Here is a 22,066-nt window from a genome sequence, read left to right on the forward strand (position 1 = left end):
TAACCCATATTCAAATCTAAATATCAAATAATAAAACGCGTGTTAAAAATGACAAATTCTTAATCAGGAAAGTTGTTTTATGACAAAACTCACTAGGTAATTGTATTTCATCATGCTTTATTTCAAGTCTACTTTGGAAATGTTTCCTGAAACTTGAGGCTCTGAAAAGCAAATCTCTAGTGCCATCTCCAGAGGTATCTTAATAGCTTAGGATTTTAGAAAAAGATAATGCAGTTAAATAAAATTCTGAAAAATCACTGATAAAAATAATTTCCACATGTCCTAGGGAAAAATAAAACTAATTCAACTTGAAAGTAAAACTGATTTTGCAAAAATGTAAATATGGATCATTTCTAGGTCTAAAAATTAGAAGTACTACAAATTTTACGAACTATAAAAAAAGGCCTATCACAAAGAATATTTTCTTCACTTTTTGTATTACTCCTCATGGTTTTAAAATGTGTGTGGTGGGTAGTATGAATCACATAGCTAACAGAATTACCCCATTTCCCACTCTGGCCTTGAATTTCTGATTACTAATAGGCAAAATCACTTAAGGAAAAGACTATAAGCTGGATGTTAAATATTTCACTTAAAAAAAAAAAAAGACTAATGTTGTATGGAGTTTACCAATGGATCAGTTAAGTAAACCAGGCAAGTATGAATCAGTTAATTGGGAGAGTTCAAAAATATGTCATGTTCTTCTACTGCTAAGTGTTCATACACAAAATTTAAAAATAAAAAACCTAAGACTCTAAGACAAAAACTAAAATTCTAATCTTTTTGGCATAAACCAAAAAGAAAGAAATTTTCAAGTTCCTTCAAAGTAAATCACAAAGGCAAGTAACATCTAAGAACTCCTGTTCCTAGCAGATTTGTGTTACAATAATAATGCACCTGTTACAAGATGGGTCTTCAGTTCTGTTACGTGTGACAATCTATTACTGTGAATGTATATACATTCACGGTTTTCTAAAATGATTCTATTCCACATAAACATTCACTGTTTTTGTCACTAACAATCTAATCTGCAGATAAAAATCCATGAATCCATCCTGCTATGGAGGATTTGTTTTTAAATTTCATCCAATGCACTAAATATCTACAGCTGGGCAAGAAACTGCAATACAAACTAAAAATGTAAACACCTGGAGAAACACCAGAAACTGCAATAGGTAATATAAAAAGACACACTTCTTCCTTTCTAAAATGCTAATTAGCTTATGTAAACATAAGTCCAAAGACCTTCTTTTTAAAAATGAGTATTAAGTAGTCCTGTTTTTTTAAATAATAAATATACTTTGCTATAAGGCTGAATGAGGAAAATAAATGGAAGCAAAAACAACAGCTTGATGTGTAAATTAAGAGTCCATACCTACTGTCTTTAGGATATATACAGAAGTTCCTTATGGTTAAATATTTATTACATTTGGTGATTCCATCAACAAATCTATATTTAAAAATATAATTTCCAACTGGAATCACAGACAAGGATGCTAACTTCAGTTGTAATATGTGTAAAATGCCGAAGTTCTTAAAATAGTCCTTACAGAAGCAAAACTATCACAAGTGTTAGAAAAATGTCATATTAACACTAGCTTTTCAAATGGCTACTGCATGAAATGGATGAAAATTATTTACAGATATGCCATTCCTAATAAATTCATAGTCTTACACATGGATTAAAATAGGAAATTTACATGCTGTATGCCAGGTATATTTTTTGAGTAAATTCAATATATATAAGCATGATATATCAAAAAAGTAGTGAAGGCTAGTTAATATGTAAAGAAAAAACAATCACTTAGGCTTCTTTATTCACAAAATTGAAGTAATGTGAAATGTTGCTTCCCAAATTGACTGTTTCCAATGTCATTATAATAGTATTCATGTTAACCACATAGGGTAAACTCAAAATCCCTACGTATCTAATATTCTAAATCATTTTCCACACTGAGGCAAAATAAACTCTAGGTTTTATAGAGCAGATACAAAAGGTGGCCTGGGAGTGGGGGAACCACAATATGGCTTAACATTCAATCTTCATTTTAGGAAAGTAACTGTTGATTGTTCTTAAGTTTGGAGCCATTGTTAAAAAGCCTGGGCAAACTCCTGAGGATCAGGCCATCAGAAGAGCTTATCTGCAACAAAGCTACACAGTAACATACTTAACATGACTTCCAATTCTAGGTCCAAATTTCATTTTAGAAACTCAATTCAAGTTAAGGCTCCTATTCCATATGTCAGTGTAATGATTTTTAGAATATTCTGGCAGAGAGAAAAGTGCTGGCTTAAAAGAATACTTAAAAGCACCACTCAGCCCTTAATACTGAAAATTAAACAGGCCCATTTTAGCATATCTGAATAAGGTGCTTAAAAAAAATCTTAAAAAACACATATGTGAGGAGAAATGTAGCACTATATTCAAATAAAACACAAAAACTGGAATATGTTGTTATAAGGAGTAACCACTGACTAAAAATAGGACATGGGCTGAATCATAAATGAAGACATAAAACTGTATTATGTCTTTGACATAACAGTTGACATAAAACTTATTTTTTACAGAATCCCCCCAGGAACTCCCAACCACTCTCCCCAACCACCACCTCCCACACCAAAATAATCACACAACATACTTTACTAAATTGTCCCTACCTAAAAAGTTTCATTTTTATGTAATCTGATAGTGCTGGGAAAAGTCATCCTAATATTTACTTTCATGAGTAAGGATAATATTACAATGTGCAAGTTATAATGTTCTTTTATGTCAATGTTGATAGAAGTTCCAACAGCAATCTCAACACTTGAACAGGATAATCTTGTAGCTGCAAACTCCACTTCATCTCCTGTTTTCCTTTTCTTAAAAAGCTAGCAAATAAAAAATACATGGGGGAGGGTCGGGCAGTGTCAAAAAGCTATACAACACCGAATCCTAAAATCACAAGATTAGAATTCACAAGAAATCCTTCAAATCCCTAAAACGTTCAAAAAAGAAATACAGGTTTTCTCTCTATTCTGCATTACATACACAATTCACCTGAATAATTTAACAGTTGTTTTAGCTACCAAACTTCATTCTAAGGTCAAGTCTGATAGTTATGAAGTGGTGGTATTTAAGTCATGGTAAGTAAGCTTCATTTACAAAAAAGAAAAAAAAATCTTCAAAAAAATAGAATTTCCATTATGACCTTTACACTTTATTACTAGTTCTGCTCATGCCAAATAAAATAATATATAACTTACAGACCCAAAGCAGTATAACAATTTTCTGATTAGCAGCAAGCTCTTTTTCCTCTTTCAGATGCAATAACTAAACCACACTCTCTAACTGGTTACAATAACAAAACATTTCCATATACCAGCCATTGGTCAGGCTATGCTTTTTTAAATGTTCTGGGATGATATATTTATAAATTCAGTGGCTTCAACTTTCTATCATTTATCCAGGATTGATGAGGGTTTTTTTTTGCTTCTGTAAGTCTTTGTATGTTAAGTAATTTCTTTCTATAAAAAATTCTCACATAACCACACCCTAAAAAGCAATTTCTCTTTAATGTACCTCTCTCTCTCTCACAGTCACAGACACACACACACACACACACACACACACACACACACATATACACACACACCTGTTGCCATGTGGTTTTTTGCAAAACCCACACTGCTTGCTGGGAGTCCACATATATTTGCTTTCAAGTGAAGAACTATGATCTGAGCCTTCTCTTTTTATAGTAGCTATGTTGTCTGGAATGAACAATGGTGGCTCATCCAAAGAAAAACTTTTGCTGCTTCTTCTTTGGCGGGGTTGTAGGTTCTTCTCAGGTTTTTTAAGCTTCAGTTTATCTTCCTCCTTAAAATGCTCTACACCACCTGTATGTTCAAGCTCTTCCTTCACATGACTATTGGTTTTCATTGCTGCAGCCAGCTGTTGGGGCTTATGGCATTGTTTCTGGATGGAATGTAATAAATGTCCAGTTTGTGTAGGATGAGGGGGTTCTTTAGAGCAACCAGGGTGACCATGAGGCTTATCACTCAAAGAATGAGTTAAGGGTTTGGAAACCTGCACTAAATTTTGATCTTGTGATGTTTTTTTCAATATAGAATGAGCTTGATTTTTCACAGATTTAACACCAGAATTGCAACTCTGAATTTTTGAATCCTTCTCAATTTGTTTTTTTCTCACTTTGACCGGCCTATGAAAATTTTGCTGAGATTCTGGTTCATCAACATTTCGTTTCACACTCTTGACATTAATTTTAGTTTTGTTATGTATTAATTCATGCTTTGCTGCAACAATTTTTTTCAGAGTATCTGTGGTCATGTTTTGCTTAGAATGAATTATAGGTTTTGTTTGTTTGGATTTTACAGTTTTTGACTCTAAGCAAGAAACACTACTTGACTGGCTGTTTCTGTCATCCTGAAGGTTTGCTATTTCATGAGGCCCCATTTTAATACTTTCAACAATATTCAACTGTTCTGAATTTTGGTCAGGTGCATCGCAAATAGCATTTTCTAAAATATTACTTTCTGGTTCAAAAGTATTAGTATCAACCATCTCTAAGTTTGAGTTATTAAATTCTGTGTTCTCCAACTGCTTATCATTAGACTCTGTGTCTTTACAATAACCCAATGGTTCTATTTCATTTCTTTGAAAGGAGTTCTTAGCTTTATCAGAAACTTCCATGGTATTCTTCAATTCCAAATTACATTCATTTACTTCATCCACAGAACAAGACAAACCTACAAGGTTCTTTTCAGTCTTATCTGGATTTGTACAAGCCACAGCATCAGAAAGAGAAGCAGAAGATGCAGCTTCCTCAATAATTTGGTCATTTTCATGGGATAATTTTATTGTCTCATTTGATTCTTGTTCAACTTTTCCCTTTTCCCTCACTTCTTCAACAACAGTGACATCTATTTTATCAGAAATAGAATCATTCTGTTCTTCTTTATCTGAAAACTTAAACAGTGGGCTAGTAACAGTCTTGACTTTACATTCCATCAGAGCTTCATTTTTCTTTTCTTCAATACTAACACAAGTCTCTGAAATGAGTGAACAATTTAATTCATGAGATGGCACATTTGCTTCTCCCTGATTATTACACTCCTGCTTAGAATCTAATCCAGTTTCATCCTTCATTTCAAGACAAGGTGACACTGAAGAATGACTTGAAGACACGGATACTTCTGGTACCACTTCAATTTGTCCAATATGTCGGCTGCTCCTTCTGCTCTCCTTATGGTACTCAGGTTTAGGTGACACAGAAACTTCTTTAATCTGACACCTTTCTGGATGTTTCACCCCTGCTTTAGGAGCAGATACAGTCTTCCCAGATGCCTTTTTTGTGCTATTTAAAGGTGCTGCATTTGAACGCTTGGCAATAGTGCTTTGTCGCAAACTTCTTACTTGTTCTATCACAAGGGAAAAAAATAAATAAAAATAACTTAGCTATTTTGCCATGTGTTTTTATTTCAATACAATTTAGAATATCACTTTTTTATTCTGAGCTATAAATTTGCATATTTCAATGAAAATGTACTGAACAGTTACACACGATGCTCATCACATATTATACATACACACATACACACACACACACACACACACACACACACACACACATACCTGTTAAATTTTGTATTTATCAAAGTTCTATAAATTCTGGCAGGAGAAAAAACTACAAAATTCAGACTGATAGACTTTACTAGAAAGCAAGAATGTTTATAACAAGTTTCTATAGTAACTAAGCTAGGAGTAAAATAAGTAAAATGAGCTTCCTTTACATTAATGCCCATCATAAAACAAGACTATCATACAGTTTTAAACACTAAATATCTTTTTTCTAACATTTAATACCTTTTTTTAAAAAAAAGATCTTATTTATACAGAGAGAGAGAGAGAGAGGGAGAGGCAGAGACACAGGCAGAGTTGGAGAAGCAGGCTCCATGCAGGGAGCCCGACCTGGGACTCGATCCCATGTCCCCAGGATCATGCCCCAGGCCCAAGGCAGTGCTAAACCGCTGAGCCACCGGGACTGCCCCATTAAATACCTTTAAATAAATAATACCGAACAAGTTCAAGTACCAGTAAAATATGAACTAGACCACCTATCACAAACAACAGCATCTGTGTATTTCAAAACAGTCTCACAAGAACTCTTAACTCCTTTATATGAATGCTTCACTTGTATTACCATTTTAGCATACAAGCTATTCCTAAGAAATGAAAGAGAAATTACAAACAAAAAAATTTAAGCCAAGAAAATATTATCATGAAAGAAAGTAGGGAAGGTATGAGAATAATTTAATAAAGCTTCCCACCTTTAACAATATTCCTAACAAAGAATCCCCATGTGAGTTTTTCCTCTTTTCCCTATCTGGATACACCCTCCAGGAGAACATATGGAGTCAAAAGAAACTAGAAAGAAAGAGAGCTGAAGTAGATTCATTAACTAGAAAAACAACCCACAAACTAAAATACAGAATCAGCTATTTCCAATTCTATGCACATCCAATGCCTCCAAATAAACTCTGCATGAACACTGAACACTATCAGATTTAAAAAAAAAAAAAAAAAAAACAATATGCACCAATACCTAAAACACTCACTTATTTGTCATATACCACTAAATTCTTAAAGAAGGTATCACATGTCTTCATTTGTCTTTAACAGTTCTAGGTGACACCCAAGGTCCCAATGTGATTATCAATAGCACACTCTTTTTCTCTCAAAAGTGTCCTAGTTTAAACAAAAAATTATTCGGTCATCCTAGTTTTAGAGACCCTTTCTAATTTCCCTAGAACTCAGCACAGCATTTCATCATTAGGTACGTACTCAACAATTTTTTTAAATTAGTGTGGATTTTTAACTGTTTATCACATGCTCAGATATGTAACATTTCTAAATAACTAAAAACTTAATGGTTTGTTAACATCTGGATATTTTTATATATTTTTTATATATTTTAAGCTTTGAAGCTGTCGCCTGTAATAATTTACAGCTCTACTTTATTTGTCTGCCTTGAAATAAAATAAATGAACTTGTAACACCCATTATCTAGGTTGTTGCTAAAACTGACGAATAGCATATGCAACTATAAAAGTAATTAAAATGAAAAAAACGTTTTCCAATAGTAACTGATTTATTGAGCTAAAGATCAAGTTGTTTTTCTACTCTAAATATAAACTGCCTTAGTTTGAATTCTGGTTGAATAGGCCAACATTAATCATTTGTCCATAATGTTCATCCTACTCTTTTCATTACTCAAAGTCACAAGTATTACCAAATAACAGATTTTAAAAACTGATTAAAAATATAAATTGAGGGTAGAGAGCCTGGGTGGCTAAGTCGGTTAAGCATCTGACTCTTGATTTCAGCTCAGGTTGTGATCTCAGGGTCATGAGATCAAGCCCCCATGCAAAAGGCTTCACGTTCAGCTCAGAGTCTGCCTCAGTTTCCTTCCCCTTCCTTCTTCTGCCCCCTCTGTTTCTCCCCATGCTCACTCTAAAAAAAAAATCTTCAAATACACACGTGTGTGTGTGTGTGTATAAAAATTGAGGAAAAGATGATAAATACATGCATCTAACTTTAAAATCCACTTCTGAAAACCCCACACTAATGCTATACAAAAGGCATAACTCTAACATGAAAGGAAGAGGAGAAAACAGTGATAGTTTTGGATGCCAAACAAGAGATGCTCAAGAAGTAACTGATATAGGAGACCCCCCCAAAAAAAGACAAACTCTAAGAAGACAGTGTCAGCAAGAACCAGTATCACTGATACCTCTAAAGGGTTAGGAATTGGTGACCCCAGGTGATTCGAAAGTGTGGATGGAGGCAAGCAGTTAAAATGAGATGAAAGCTGTTTAAGAAGCAGTTGGACCCCTAGCTCCTTCTCTCCCACTCCATCTGCCAGGCAACTGCCCTTTCCTGGTCCTAATCCAAGACTGAAAGCTTGCTTCTGTAAGAGAACAAAACAGGGTTTCTAGACTAAGGAACATCAGGCACAGATAAAAGTGGCAGTAAAGTACGCTGAAATTTGTGACATTAGGTGAATTTATATATATCGAAACCTGAGATACCCTGTCAACTTCCCTAAAAGGTCCCCATAACATGCTACCAATCTAATGAGCCTAAGGGAATAACCCTAATTCTGACATCAGAGATTCCTTTAAAAAAACAAAAAACAAAAAACAAACAAAAAAAAAAACAAAACACCATCCCAAGAAGAACAAAAAAAAAAAAAAAAAACCCATGTAACCAGATAATAAAACAGTGAAGCTCACAGTAGACAAAATCCAACCCACCCAGTCTTTTAAGTGTTAACCTTTTAGACAGTTTTAGTTCCATACTCTTGAACATGAGTAAACAACCAAGGATCACAGTTTAGAAAAGGCTCTAACGTGAAAGATGGGCAAGGGGGAAACAACATGGAGAAAAAAGAAACTATAATGATGAAAGGAGATTTAAAAAAGACAGCAGAGGATATTGTGTCTATGAAACAAGACCACAATACTACAAAAAGGACAATTCCCAAAACAAAAAAATTCAGAAATTAGAAATATAAAATTTGATGGAAAAGCTGGAGGATAAACATGAAAAAACTTTACCAAGTAGAGGAAAAAGACAGAGGTACAAAGTTGGCAAAATAAAGAAAATGGAAGGGCCAGTCCCTCCTAACACTTGAATAATGGGCTCCAGAAAGAAAGAGCTGAGAAAACAGAGTAACTACCAATGAAATAATACAAAAACTTTCCCCAGAATTGAATAATACTTTTTGTGCTAAAGGATCCATGGAGTACCCAGAGCTCAATACTTAAAATACACTAATACCAAGACACATTATCAAAAATATCAGAGGTGCCTGCGTGACTCGGTTAAGCTTCTGCCTTCAACTCAGGCAAGGGATCGGGGTGCCATCAGGCTCCTTGATCCGTGGGAAGCGTGTTTCTCCCTTTCTCCCTCCCTCTACTTGTGCCTGCACTTTCTCTCAAATAAATAAATAAAATCTTAAAAAAAAAAATCAAAACACTAGAGCTGAAGAGGAAGACTCCACAAACTTCAAAAAAGTAAATAACATACCAAAAAAGAAATAAAAGGAATCAGCATAAACTTCTCAACAACACTGAAATCAGAAGAAAGTAGAGGAACACTTTCAAATTTCTGAGGGAAAATTATCTCCAACCTTGAATTCTATGAAGTATAATTCCAATGTGAGACCAAATTAAATACATTTGCAGACACACAGTTTTAAAATAACATGCCTCCATGTTCCTTTTTCACAGCAGAAGTGTCACCAAAATGAAGGAACTAAGCCAAAAAAAGAGGAAGTAAGAACTACAATGCCAAACAGAATCATCATCAGAATAGTATAGGAGATCCCTGGATAATAGCTATGCATCAGGCTTTTTGCAGGGCTAACAAACCAGCACACATGGGAGCAGATGAGAAAGCTCCAGGAGACTTATTCTATAAAATGAAAATGACAGAATATCTGATATGCAGAAGTATTTTTTTAAATGTATTTTTTTTATTATTATTTATTTACGATAGTCAGAGAGAGAGAGAGAGAGAGAGAGAGAGAGAGAGAGGCAGAGACACAGGCAGAGGGAGAAGCAGGCTCCATGCACCGGGAGCCCGATGTGGGATTCGATCCCGGGTCTCCAGGATCGCGACCTGGGCCAAAGGCAGGCGCCGAACCGCTGCGCCACCCAGGGATCCCCCTGCAGAAGTATTTTTATGAAAGATTTAGACACCAGCAAAGTAGTTGGGGTGTTATTACTGATATGTACACAGAAAACTGTGTACAAATGTACAAAACTATAAGCAAAGGAACAACAGAAACATTTATTAAATCAGAAAGACAAAAGGTTGTATAGGAAAAAGTAACTTTAGTTTATTAAATTGATCTCTAACAGCATAGAGAGTCCGAAAACATAAATAACTACTAATCTAACAAAACTATGTATTAGAAGGATGAGAAAATGTACTTTTGTGTAATGTGGACAAGAGAACAAACACTGAATTCATCATCCAGAGTGGCAAGTTGATAAATACCTACACATTAGAATAATCAAAAAGTAGCAATATACATTATTACTTACAGACATAAAAGTAAATACCAAAAAATTAGTAAAACCAGCTGGTAGGTTAATAATGATTTCCTCTGGGGAAGGAAAATAAGCATCAGAAAGTTAAAGAATTAGTCAACCCTTTAAATTTTGTAAATATATAATTTCAATAAAAAATTTTAAAAATTAAACCAACAAATTGATATAATCTCAAAACTGATTATCAAAATGCTCAGACTAGTAAACATCATGAAAATATCTCTGCTTAGCAAGTTTACAAACTATCACATCTGTTCCTATACCTTTGATTTTCTAGCTCAACCTTCCTAGAAGGATTACCTTGTGCCATTAAACGAGGTGATTTTCTTGGTGACCTCACTGAATTTTCTTCTACTTTGTCCCTCAAATTCCTGTTAGGTAAAATCAGTTCTTCTTCATCAATGGTATCATTGCCACTTTCTTTAACGACTCCTTCGTCCATAATATCGTCAAGACCAACAACTAGAGAAAAAACAAAAACAAGAAAATTAATTTTTAAAAATACTGAATACCTTAAGTATTTAAAGGCAGTTACAGAAAACATTGTGAGACATTTTAATGCAATACTACACTACACAGTCTTGAAAATCTAGGTCTGTTTCTATTATGTGATATTGCCACTATCAAGCTCCCAATTCAGCTTTACAAACTTTTTATTACTTTTATGAGGTAACTAGTCAGAGTAGCTAGGATTGTTCTTGATTTGACCTCCACTGTCACTCTCACTTTTTATTCACTGTACCTCTGTGAACATCATAAACAACTACACTTGAAATACTCAATTATCCCAATTTTGGTTAGAGTAGTATAAAAGTTTAATGCCTTGAAAAGCCTGTGATTCTAATTTGATGCTAGACCCAAAAGATTCTAGTCCTAAGTATAATTCTATTACTTAAAGATTTTATACTACATGTGCAGAAATATAAGTACACCTTTAAGTGGTAGCAAAAAAATATACACAGAGAGAAATGAAAAACATCATCTAACTTCCCCCTCTCCCAAATGCTAATAAGTAAAATGGTAGGTGCATAGCTATATAATTAAATTACCTTCTACTCAAATGAGAGAGCATTTCATTAAATGGGGAGGGAGAAAATATGGGAAAGGATCGGGGACACTAAAGAAAATATAAACACTGTATTCACATTGTCATTGGGTTTATCTCTATATATAACAATTTTATTTAACTAGCTGATGATATAAAATTCTAAATATGCAGCTATATGAAATCTTGTAAAAAGAATGTGATTATTTAGATCAGAAGGCCTGGATTCAAATCCCAGCTAAAACACTTAAATAAAACTTGACCAAGTCACTTAACCTCTCTACTAGTTTCTTTATCTCTAAAATGAGAATAACAATACCTGTCCTACCTACCTCACAGGGCTGTTGTGAGGATCAAGTGAGATGATGTATGAGAACTCACTTTGTAAACTTTAGAGCACTATACAAATGTTAGTTATTATCTTCATCCTAGGGGTTAGAAGGAACCTCAAGAAGTTATCTAGTCCTCATCTTTGTATCCAAGAAGAACTTCAATTAAAAGAGCTCAACAAGATAGTGGTCTATCCTAAAATTTAAAGAGAACAAAATTCTTTATAAATATACTTTCAAATAGTACAATCTTTTTGAAGAGCACTTTGACAACAAACAAGAATAATGAAACTGCTTATATACTTTGACCAATAAATTATAAATAGAATAAATTATGGGGAAAAAAGCTGGCTACAAAACACTGTGATCTTTGTTAGTAAAAAACAAATGCATGTGTATGTACATTTAGACAAACAGAAAAAAAGATTAGCAGAAAATAGATGAAAATTATGTTATTCTATAAAAGATAGTATACTTTTTTCCTGTTTTCCGTATTTCTTGCTATATACATGTATTACTCTCAAAAATAGTCTATGCTTCAATTACTATTCTACACCCTGAAAGTTTAGAGAAGAATATACTTCAGGAAAATGCATCAGGACTCACTTAAGATAGAATTACAGGAGAAATGACCAGGAAGTTCAGTCAGAAGGCTCATCATGATGAAATACTTATGCTGTGACACATTCACACACATTCTCAAAAAATTTTTAATATTCATTCAAAAATGGAAAATTTAAGACTACTTTTCATATCAATTTTATATAAAAGCATATATACAATATATGCATTACAAACATACATAAATAGAAATGGATAGGGGAAAAAAAGCTCTGGAGTGTTATCAGTGATTATCTCTAGTGGTAAGGTAGACAAAGAATTTAAGTTTTTTATATCATTTTACTGTCTCTGTGTTTTCCAACTTTTCTACAATCAGTGTGTATTTTGTATTATAATCAGGAGAGAAAAAGGAAAAACTCAAAAGAGGAAAATAGTCCAGGAGAAGAGCAATTGAAGCCTGATTAATAATGTTTGTTGACAGGGAGTGAAAAAGTATGTTCTGAAATTCAGGACTATATTGCAAAGCAAAAATCAAAGGGAGTTAGAAAGCCAAATCCAAAGGTCAATTATTAGGTTTTATCCTACTCCATTTCCTAGTAGCCTCCCCATGTAACTGACCCATCTCCCCTTCCTGAATCCCTTTCTCCTCATTTAGCTTTTGAACATCAACAGCTTCCTATATCTTACTAGCTACTTCTCAATATCCTTTGATAGTGCTTCCTTTTCTTGAGGAAGAGATCTACACACTGGCTTAAGGGTTCAGTCCTTCCCCATCTCTCTTCTTTATCTACACACAAAACCTGTTAAGTGATCTCATCCAGTACCATCCACACTTGGATGACTCAAAATTATTTTCTCCAGCTCCAAGCTCACATCTGACCTCTGGAAGAGTACAATTTGACATCTCCACTAGCTCTAATGGGTATCTCAAGGTTAGCATACTAAAAATAAACACTGCTTCTACCCATCCCTCTTCAATAAAACTGCCCCTCTTAAGATATTCCTGGTACTGGAACCTCCATTTACCCTGATGTTCAAACCCATAACTTTAGAATTTAGCTCCTTTCTCCTTATATACCACATCCAAATGATCAGCATATTCTGCTAGTTCTATCTATAAAACATAATCACTCAGGATGCCTGGGTGGCTCAGTGGGTTAAGCAGGCCAGCTCTTGATTTTGGCTCAAGTTATGATCTCGGGGTCCTGGGATGCAGCCCTGCATTGGGCTCTGCACTCAGCTGGGAGTCTGCTTGAGAATTCTCTCTCCCTCCTCTCCTACTCCCCCCCCCCCACCTCAGACGCGCGCACGCACGCGCTCGCTCTCTCTCTCTCACACACACACACACACACACACACACTTCTTTAAAATAAATAATTTTTTAAAAAATAATAAATAAATAAAATCTATCACTCATCTAACCATTTGCCACCTCCACAGCTAACATTCTACTCAAATTACCATTATCTCTTATCAAAACTATACGATAACAGTGTCTCAGGTTCTTCTACTGACAAACACTCCCCATACACTCATCTCTCTCACACACACACACAGCTTACTTCCCACACAGTCACACTGTGATCCTTCTAAAACATGAAGTCCTATCTTGTTATCATTCTCCTGTTCAAGACCCTCCAAACTCTTACCACGGCACTTAGATTTATATCCAAAATCCTAGCCAGAGACCACAGGATCCTAAGATTTTCCCCAGCCAACTTCTCTATGACTCACTCTACTCCAGTCACGCTGGCCTTTGCTGACACAGGAAAACCTAATATCATCTCAGAGTCTTTGTACTTGCTATTCCCTCTGTCTGTCTTTTCTTCCAGATATGCATGTGACTCACTCTTGTCAAGTTTTACCCAAATATCGTCTTCTCAAAGAAACTTTTCATAACAATCTTAGCCAAAACAGCATACGCTCCCATCACTGCCTACTGACCATTAGTGTACTTTATCCTTTAAAACATGTTTCACACTACCTAACTAAATATTTGTTTATTAACTATCTTCTCCACTAGGATATAAGCTTACAAGTCACTCTCTTATTCGTTGCTGTAACTTCAGAACCTAGAATAATAACCTGGTAATACAGGAAACACTCCAGAAATATTTGCTGAGCAAAAGAATTAGGGAAAAAGGGGGGGGGGGCGGTCAGGAAATTTTAAATGTTGATGAGTGAAAGAAAAAAGGTTCTCACCAACCAAAAGAAAGAAGTTGGAAAGAATAAACATGGAAGTGAGGCACTGACTTCACTTTTTGGATATACTGATGATACAAAGAAAAAGAGCAGGCAAAAGAAGCATCAAGGTAATACAACATCACACACAAAAAAAGGGTAAGCAGAATTTCAATGAAGTACAGATCAGGAAGGTTATTGTTACAGAGAAAAACAATGGAAGGAGAAAAATCCACTAATTTGACACACCGAAGCAGAGAATGAAATGACAAGAGGTAGAGAAAGAAAGAAAGAAAGAAAGAAAGAAAGAAAGAAAAGAAAAGAAAAGGAAAGGAAAAGAAAGAAAAGAAAAGAAAAGAAAAGAAAAGAAAAAAGAAAAGAAAAGAAAAAAGAAAAAAAAAAAGAAAAGAAAAGAAAGAGAAAGAAAGAAAGAAAGAAAGAAAGAAAGAAAGAAAGAAAGAAAGAAAGAAAGAAAGACAACTGCAGTCTTTAAGACAAAGGTGGACAAACAAGGAAGTTAAAGGGACAAAAGATGGTTTTTCTATGTAAATGACAAATGAGAAAGGGAAATGGAAGGAGGTGAGGCAAGGAGAATCACCTTTTGGAAACAGAGATGAGGGAATGGGAAGGGAGAGAGAATTTGGCAAAAAAAAAAAAAAAAAAGAGGAGTGGGGCAGGAGGAGTGAGGCAGGAGGTAGAGAAAAGAAAGGGGAGGAAGGGAAAAATCAACAAAGATACTGCATGTTTGTATGTGCTAGAAAATAACTTAAAGGGTAAGTAATGCCTTGCGGTCCCATCATCATCATACAAAAACCCCCTAAATCAAAAACCTATGATTAGAATACCTAAGATTTCATTTGGGATATTTTTCAGAGTTGAAATTTCTAAGAATATAGCCTTTTCTATACTCCTGCTCTACTTGGCAACACATTTCCTTCACCTTGAGAAGCCCATCTTTACATTAAATCAAGTTCTACATGGTCTCTAATATTTCCAGGGCTCTCATCTGAACAAGGCCCCCAACAAGTAAAGAACCTACTTAACTTCTCTGTGCCTCAAATTCTTCAATAAAATGGAGAATATACTAGTGGGTCAGAGGGCTACTGTGATAATTAAATTAATATATATAAAACGCTTGGAAGTTAGGAAGCCCTCTATTAACTTGTTTCAGTCTCCCCCCTTAGATATCAAAACTTACGTATTCCTTCTTCCTCACTGCTTTTCTTCAACTCTCCCTAGAACGAATCAAATTTTTAAAAGTATCTGAAATTTCTTTCTTCTAATCCAATCATCTGACTAAAGTAATTCACATTGCAGAATGAACTCTGTGGCAAAACCCTCCCAATTAGGTATTTGTGTTTTAAACAGTTTAATCCAACTGCTTCTGCTAAGAAAATGAATAGAAGTAAAGGAGAATCTGGGCTGTTTTACCAACACTGCCTATTCTCAGGGACCTCCCACATCTCCTCCCTCCTGCCACAAGTATTTGATATCCACCTTTTAAATTCACTAAAATGGGAACTGTGGGTTATCAAAACAATGCAATGGCCCACATTCTTTAGGAGACAGTGTATGGTCATGCCATACAGAAAAACAATGTTTTTTCCTCCCTGCCAGATTTCCAGAATTAGATGCCACTCTCATTTTGAAATTTTGGCATAAAATATACTATCATACTCAGAAATCCTTGAGTTTGCATTCAGATCACATTAAAATTCCTCCCATCCTTATCCACAAATGGCCCTTATTAAATCTGCTGAGTTCTGGCGCCAGTCAAGTCTTATGTGAAGTCCTCCTGACACTATTACTTTATTCCAGACTATTTCCAATCTATCTTTTTGGGAAGAGGAGGTAAATCAGATAAAATAAAACCAAATGATTTGGAGTTAAACTTACTGAATTTCTCAACAACTAGGATTAGTTTAAATCACTTTAATACCATATAAAAGAGAGAACCACAAATACAGTTAAGAAATTCTTCATTTTTGACATGCCTTAATTAATGCTGGCAGTACAAAGGCCAATCTCAACTACTTTTAGTTCCTCAACATTTACTGTATTACAAAAGTTGGCATTAAGTATCAGACTTGAGAAAAACCTAAAACCATGATGCTGCACCGTTGCAGCAAGAAGCTTTAGGGATCTATTTACAGGACTGATGAAGTAGAAAAAGAAATTATATGGGTATGTCCTCCTAACAGAGGCCCCACAACTTTCTCCTCTAATACTGCAGAATACCACCCAGCCACTATTTAGACTCGTTTCAGTGAGAGTTACTTCCTTCACGGATGATACACCTATTCATTCCTAAAAGAAGCTGTGGCATGATACATATCAGGCTGTAGGTTTACATAAAATGAACCATTTGGGGTAAATTTATCATTTTAGATATGAGACATTCCTAACTTGAAAAATACAAATATTGCTACTATGCATATACATCTTTTTTTCCTCTTCAATTCCTTCCCTACAATAAACTTTAAAATAGGGACGCCTGGGTGGCTCAGTGGTTGAGTGTCTGCCTTTGGCTCAGAGTGTGATCCCGGGGTCCTGAGATTAAGTCCCACATCGGGCTCCCTGCGTGGAGCCTTCTTCTCCCTCTGCCTGTGTCTCTGCTTCCCTGTGTCTCTCATGAATAAATAAAATCTCAAAAAAAAAAAAAAACACAAAAAACCAATGAACTTTAAAACATAGGTTTACTGAGTCAAAAAATGAAAATATACATACTTTACTATTTTATATATCTCATCATATAGTTTTCCATAAAGATATAAAGAATTTACAGTACAAAGAGCTTCATATTAATAAGAACTCACTGGCATAGAGTTTCAGATTTTTAAAAGAAAGAGTCACTAAAGAACCTTGAACACTTCACATATGTGTACTGCCTTTTTGTATTTCTTTAGCTCTGCCTACTCTCCCACTAAAGTGTAAAGGTGCTTTTCTCTCCAATGTTTATGAATTCTTTATATAATATCTATGTTACCTACCTGATGCAAGTATTTTCCCTTGTTTGCCTTATTTTAGTATTATTTGATGGCAATCTAAGCTCATTTTTCTTCAGAATGCTGTCTTCAGTTACTCTAATACTATTAAATTATCCATCCTTTCTAAATCATCAAATTTAGAATGTGTAATTTAACACATTCTAAAGTCTTATATTTAAACATGCACAAATATTTCAACTTTTGCCAAACTCAACTTCATACTTTGGGTAAAACTTATTAGTATGTCTTAGAAAGGTGATTTTCTATCAAGCAAGTATAAAAGAGAGACACTGGGTTAAAGCAAATTAGAACAGTATTTTCCACTGCAGATCTTCAGTCTTCAATATGCTAAACAGGCATTGTATGAAGGAAAGAACTGCAAGCGGTATAATGTAATTGTTTTCCAGTTTTATATACTCTTACACACACACACACCCCAAACATACACCAAAATGCTAATAATGGTTATTTTAGAGATTTTTCCTTTTTCTTATTCATTTTCCAATCCATCTCATATAAAATAGTTTAAGAAAAAGAAGCTAGAAAGATACACATTAAACAAAGGCTTTCTATGTAGAGGGAAATAGTATCATTGGTGCCACTTTTTTTTTTTTTTTTTTACCAAAGTTATAAATGTACACGGTTTTAAAGAGTTGTCTCTAGTTTCTAAAAACTTATTAGGAAAAACATTAATGCCCAGGACCCACTTCTCCATTTCTCCCACTAAACTTCAATTACCTCACTGGGAAAATGAAGACATGAACTCTTCATTGAAAGATTGCTGTAAAAACTGAATTAACTAATATAGCTTCTAAGACAGTGCATGGTATGTAAATAATAAGATCTTAAATGGTAGCAATTATTAATGTATCTTGGAAGATTTTTTCAACTAACTTTCTGTAGCCCTAAGTGCCCTACATCTGACCCCTTCTCAACTGTCTAAATAATTTCTCTTATTGCCAAGATCACTCTATCAAGCTAATGTAAAAGTGAGATGGTAATCATTCCCTAAAAATTTAACATTTTAATTCCATCCTAGAATACTATAAATTACTTACCTTTCAGTCAATTCCTTTAAAAATATTTACTGAGAAAAAAAAATATTTACTGAGTACCTATTATATGTCACATGTTGGCCTAGATTATTCTAGGTACCAATGATACAGAATAGTTAAGATGAAATGACCTGGTTTCTTCAATAAATGAATATTGAGAAAGGGGATGGGGGGGGAAGGAACCTATATAGACTGATACATACTTGCATACTAACCAACTGGATGTATTAATCTTATTTCAATTCCAATTCAAACTTAAAGAAAATGTTTAGGGAACTGGGTAAAAATGAAAGCTCAATTTAAAAATATTAAAAAACTTTTTAAAAAAACATTTTGTTTATTTACTCATGAGAGACAGAGAGAGAGAGAGACAGAAACACAGGCAGAGGGAGAAGCAGGCTCCATGCAGGAAACTGGACGTGGGACTTGATCCCGGGTCTCCAGGATCGCACCCTGGGCTGAAGGTGGCGCTAAACCACTGAGCCACCTGGGCTGCCCAATATTAAGAACTTTTAGGCTGGGTAATAATATTGTGGCTATTTTTCTAAAATAAAGAATTTTTTTTTAAGATTTTATTTATTTGAGAGAGTAAGCAGTAGAGAGAACATGAGTGGGGTGTAAAGGGCAAAGGGAATGCAATGTGGGGCTCGATCCCACAATCCCAGGATCTCAGGACCATAACCTGAGCAGAAGGCAGATGCTAACCAACTGAGTCACCCAAGCACCCCAATCCTTGTATTTTAAAGATACATGCTGAAATACTTACAAATGAAATTATAGGACTTCTGGGCTGTGCTTCAAATAATCTTGGGGCAGGGGGGTAGGTAAGGAGTAGGGTATAAATGAAATAAAACCAACTATTAACTGTTTAAGCTAAGTTACAGGTACATGGAGGTTGATTACACTATTCTCACTGCTTTGTTTGATGTTTTCCATAAAATGCAAAATTTTTAGAAACGGTTTCCATAAAGCTTCAGCTACATTAAGAGTGAAACAAGCATTTACCATATTATATAAGTCTTAACACTTAAGAAAAAGAAGATGAGTGTGTGGAGAGGGGAACAATGGATGGGTTTAATTTTTAAATAGAATACCCAAGGTCAGACGGGATGTCTGGGATGCCTGGGTGGCTCAGCAGTTGAGCATCTACCTTTGGCTCTGGGCATGGTCCCAGAGTCCCAGGATCAAGTTTGGAATTGGGCTCCCTGCATGGAACCTGCTTCTCCCTCTGCCTGTGTCTCTGCCTCTCCCTGTGGGTCTCTCATGATTAATAAATAAAATCTTTTTAAAAAAAAAAAAAGAAAAAAGAATATCCAGGGAAAGTTAGGGATGCTTGTACCGGTTATTGCACAACAGCTTCTGACCCAAAGGTTAAAGCAAAGACTGAAATCTAGGCCCCCCTCTGCTGCTCTCCAAGCAGTGCACAGAAGAAACGGTGTCTTTTTCTAATTCCCAAAAAGGCACTGTATAGTCTAGAAGGGACTGGGGAGGACACTGCTGAGATGACTTCGCAGCAAAAACCTACACCAGTTGTGGCAACAGCTTTCTAGAAGCAAATCAAATACCTAAGACTCTGAAGAAGAAACATCCTAGGATGTCAGAACAGAATGGGAGGCAGGTCTGTGTGGCTAGATTAGGGAAAGCGAGGGAGAGAATAGCAGGTAAAACTGCAGAGGTGTAAAGAGAAACTAAGAAGAGTCTAAACTACAAGGACTTCAACTTTTTTTCTCTGTGTGAAATAGAAAGTTACCAAAGCACTGTGAACACAAGGGTGATATGACCTAACTTGGTAAAGGATTACTTTTGGTGCTCTTTTCAGAACAGACTGTTATAAATCTCCAAGGGCAGAAGCTGAGAAGTCACTTAGAGACTAATGGGATAATCCAGGTGAGAGATGGTAATGGTTAAGACCACAGTGGTAGTGAAAAAAATGAGAAGTACAATTAGTCAGATTCTGGAGATCCTGAAAATAAAGCCAACAAGATTTGCTGACCAACTGAATATGAAAATGTGAAAGAAAAGGATTAAGTAAATAACGACTTCAAACTTTTGCTAAGCCACTCAAAAGAAGGACTTGCCATTTATACAGATGAGAAAGACTGTAGGAAGAAGTGGTACAAGGGGAACTAGGAGGTAGGAAAGTAGGCACTGAGTTTAGTTTTAGACATTAATTAAGATACCCAATAGACATACAAGTTTAGAAATTAAGAAGTTGAAACTAAAGATACATATATAAGTATATGTATATATACACATATATATACACATATATATATATGCACACACACACACTTAATCATAAGGAGTATTTTTTAAGATCTTATTTTTACGTAATCTCTACACCCAACATAAGGCCCAAACTTAACCCCGAGATCAGGAGTCACATGCTCTACCAAGCTGAGCAAGCCAGGTACCTCATAAAAAAGTTTTAAGTAATAAAACTGGATAAAATCAGCACAACAGTTAGTAGAAAAAGAAAAGATACCTAAAATCTGAACTGAGATATTCTGATGTTTAGGAGTCAGGAAAATGAAGAGGAATATTAAAAGAAACTGAAAGAAAGAAGGCAGGAAGATGAAAGAATAAGGAAGAGAGTTACAAACCAATCAAGTGAATAAATCATTTCAAGGTCAGAGATCAAATGAATTAAATGCCACTGATAAAAGAAAAATGGCCTTGGTATATGGCAGAGTGATAGTAACTATAATCCAGTGGAGTAGATAGGGCAAAATCAGAATTTGGAGGAACGATACTGGATATAGAAAGCACAGAAAATTCCTTCCAGGAGTTTTGCTGTAAGCAAAGAGCAAAAGAATACAGTAATGCAAATATATGACAAATACATATAAAAATGTATACAAAATGAACTTCCAAACCATGATTTATGATAACAATGAAATTCAATTGTAAAGATCTGACTGTGTGTGTGTGTGTGTGTGTGTACAGACTTCAATTCTACCAGAGATAAAACAAAAAGTAGAGTAAATGTCTCATCCTCTGGAAAACAAAAAAATAAAAACCTAATCTCAAAACATGAAAATTTAATTTCATAAATATCTAAATATAGGACATAAGGACTAAAATCATACCAAAGTATTTTTTTTAAACTACCAGAAAACACTTATTATGAAATTAAGGAAAAGATCAAAATGCACATTAACAAATTTTCACATGAATTAGCTCTGTACCATGGTTCTAAAAACAAGCACAGAGAAAAAGCACTTGGCTACCCACTGGCTAACTGTGGAAACCTTACAGTGACCAGGTAAACACTGTTAACATGAGCTTGAGTGTTTAGGGAGTACTGGGGAGTACTTAGTTGCTTAAGGACTGCTTCTGGTTATCTAATTTTATCTTTATTTCTTAGGATTTTTTCTTTTTTGGTGGGATAGCACATGGGAATATCTGTGTTTCATAGTTCATTTACATTTTCTGGGTGAAAAACTAAATATGAATGCAATCATGTAACTACAACCCAGGGATACTAGAGCTATTTATTAACAGTGGATTACTTTATTCTAACAAAGGGACTTGCTAATCACCGCCTAAATTTATGCATCCTTTTCACTACCTATTTCTCTATGTGGAACATACTTCACTTACCCGGGAACCCATGATCTTCAAAAGGCTGGCCACAACATGTCTCTAAGAATGTTGCTAAAATGTCACCTCCACAGAGACCTCCTCTGACCAGCCCAACTCAAGTAAACCATGGCCTCCACCACCAAGCAACCAAATATTCTCTATTGCCTTACACTTTCTGTAAGCTCCATTAGGACAGGGGCTCTACCA

The 22,066-nt window shown here is 35.0% G+C and overlaps 1 protein-coding gene across 7 annotated transcripts in view; it reads right to left on the bottom strand.

Moving 5' to 3' along the window:
• The window catches only part of PHF3 (PHD finger protein 3), a 77,147-nt gene that overhangs the window by 23,165 nt on the left and 31,916 nt on the right, over nucleotides 1-22,066 (bottom strand). For 5 of the 7 annotated variants that reach the window (XM_041742759.1, XM_041742751.1, XM_041742726.1 and 2 more), the window contains 2 exons: nucleotides 10,417-10,578; nucleotides 3,636-5,418 (listed from right to left, as the gene is read on the bottom strand). In XM_041742759.1, the coding sequence (XP_041598693.1) occupies nucleotides 3,636-5,418; nucleotides 10,417-10,558 (1,925 nt within the window). In that variant the 5' untranslated portion in view covers nucleotides 10,559-10,578. Of the gene's footprint in view, nucleotides 1-3,635; nucleotides 5,419-10,416; nucleotides 10,579-11,493; nucleotides 11,598-22,066 lie in introns of those variants that run through there. The other 2 variants (XM_041742769.1, XM_041742780.1) reach the window with 2 other exon arrangements.

The sequence above is a fragment of the Vulpes lagopus genome, chromosome 1, assembly GCF_018345385.1.
Source record: "Vulpes lagopus strain Blue_001 chromosome 1, ASM1834538v1, whole genome shotgun sequence".
Taxonomy (NCBI): Eukaryota; Metazoa; Chordata; class Mammalia; order Carnivora; family Canidae; genus Vulpes; species Vulpes lagopus.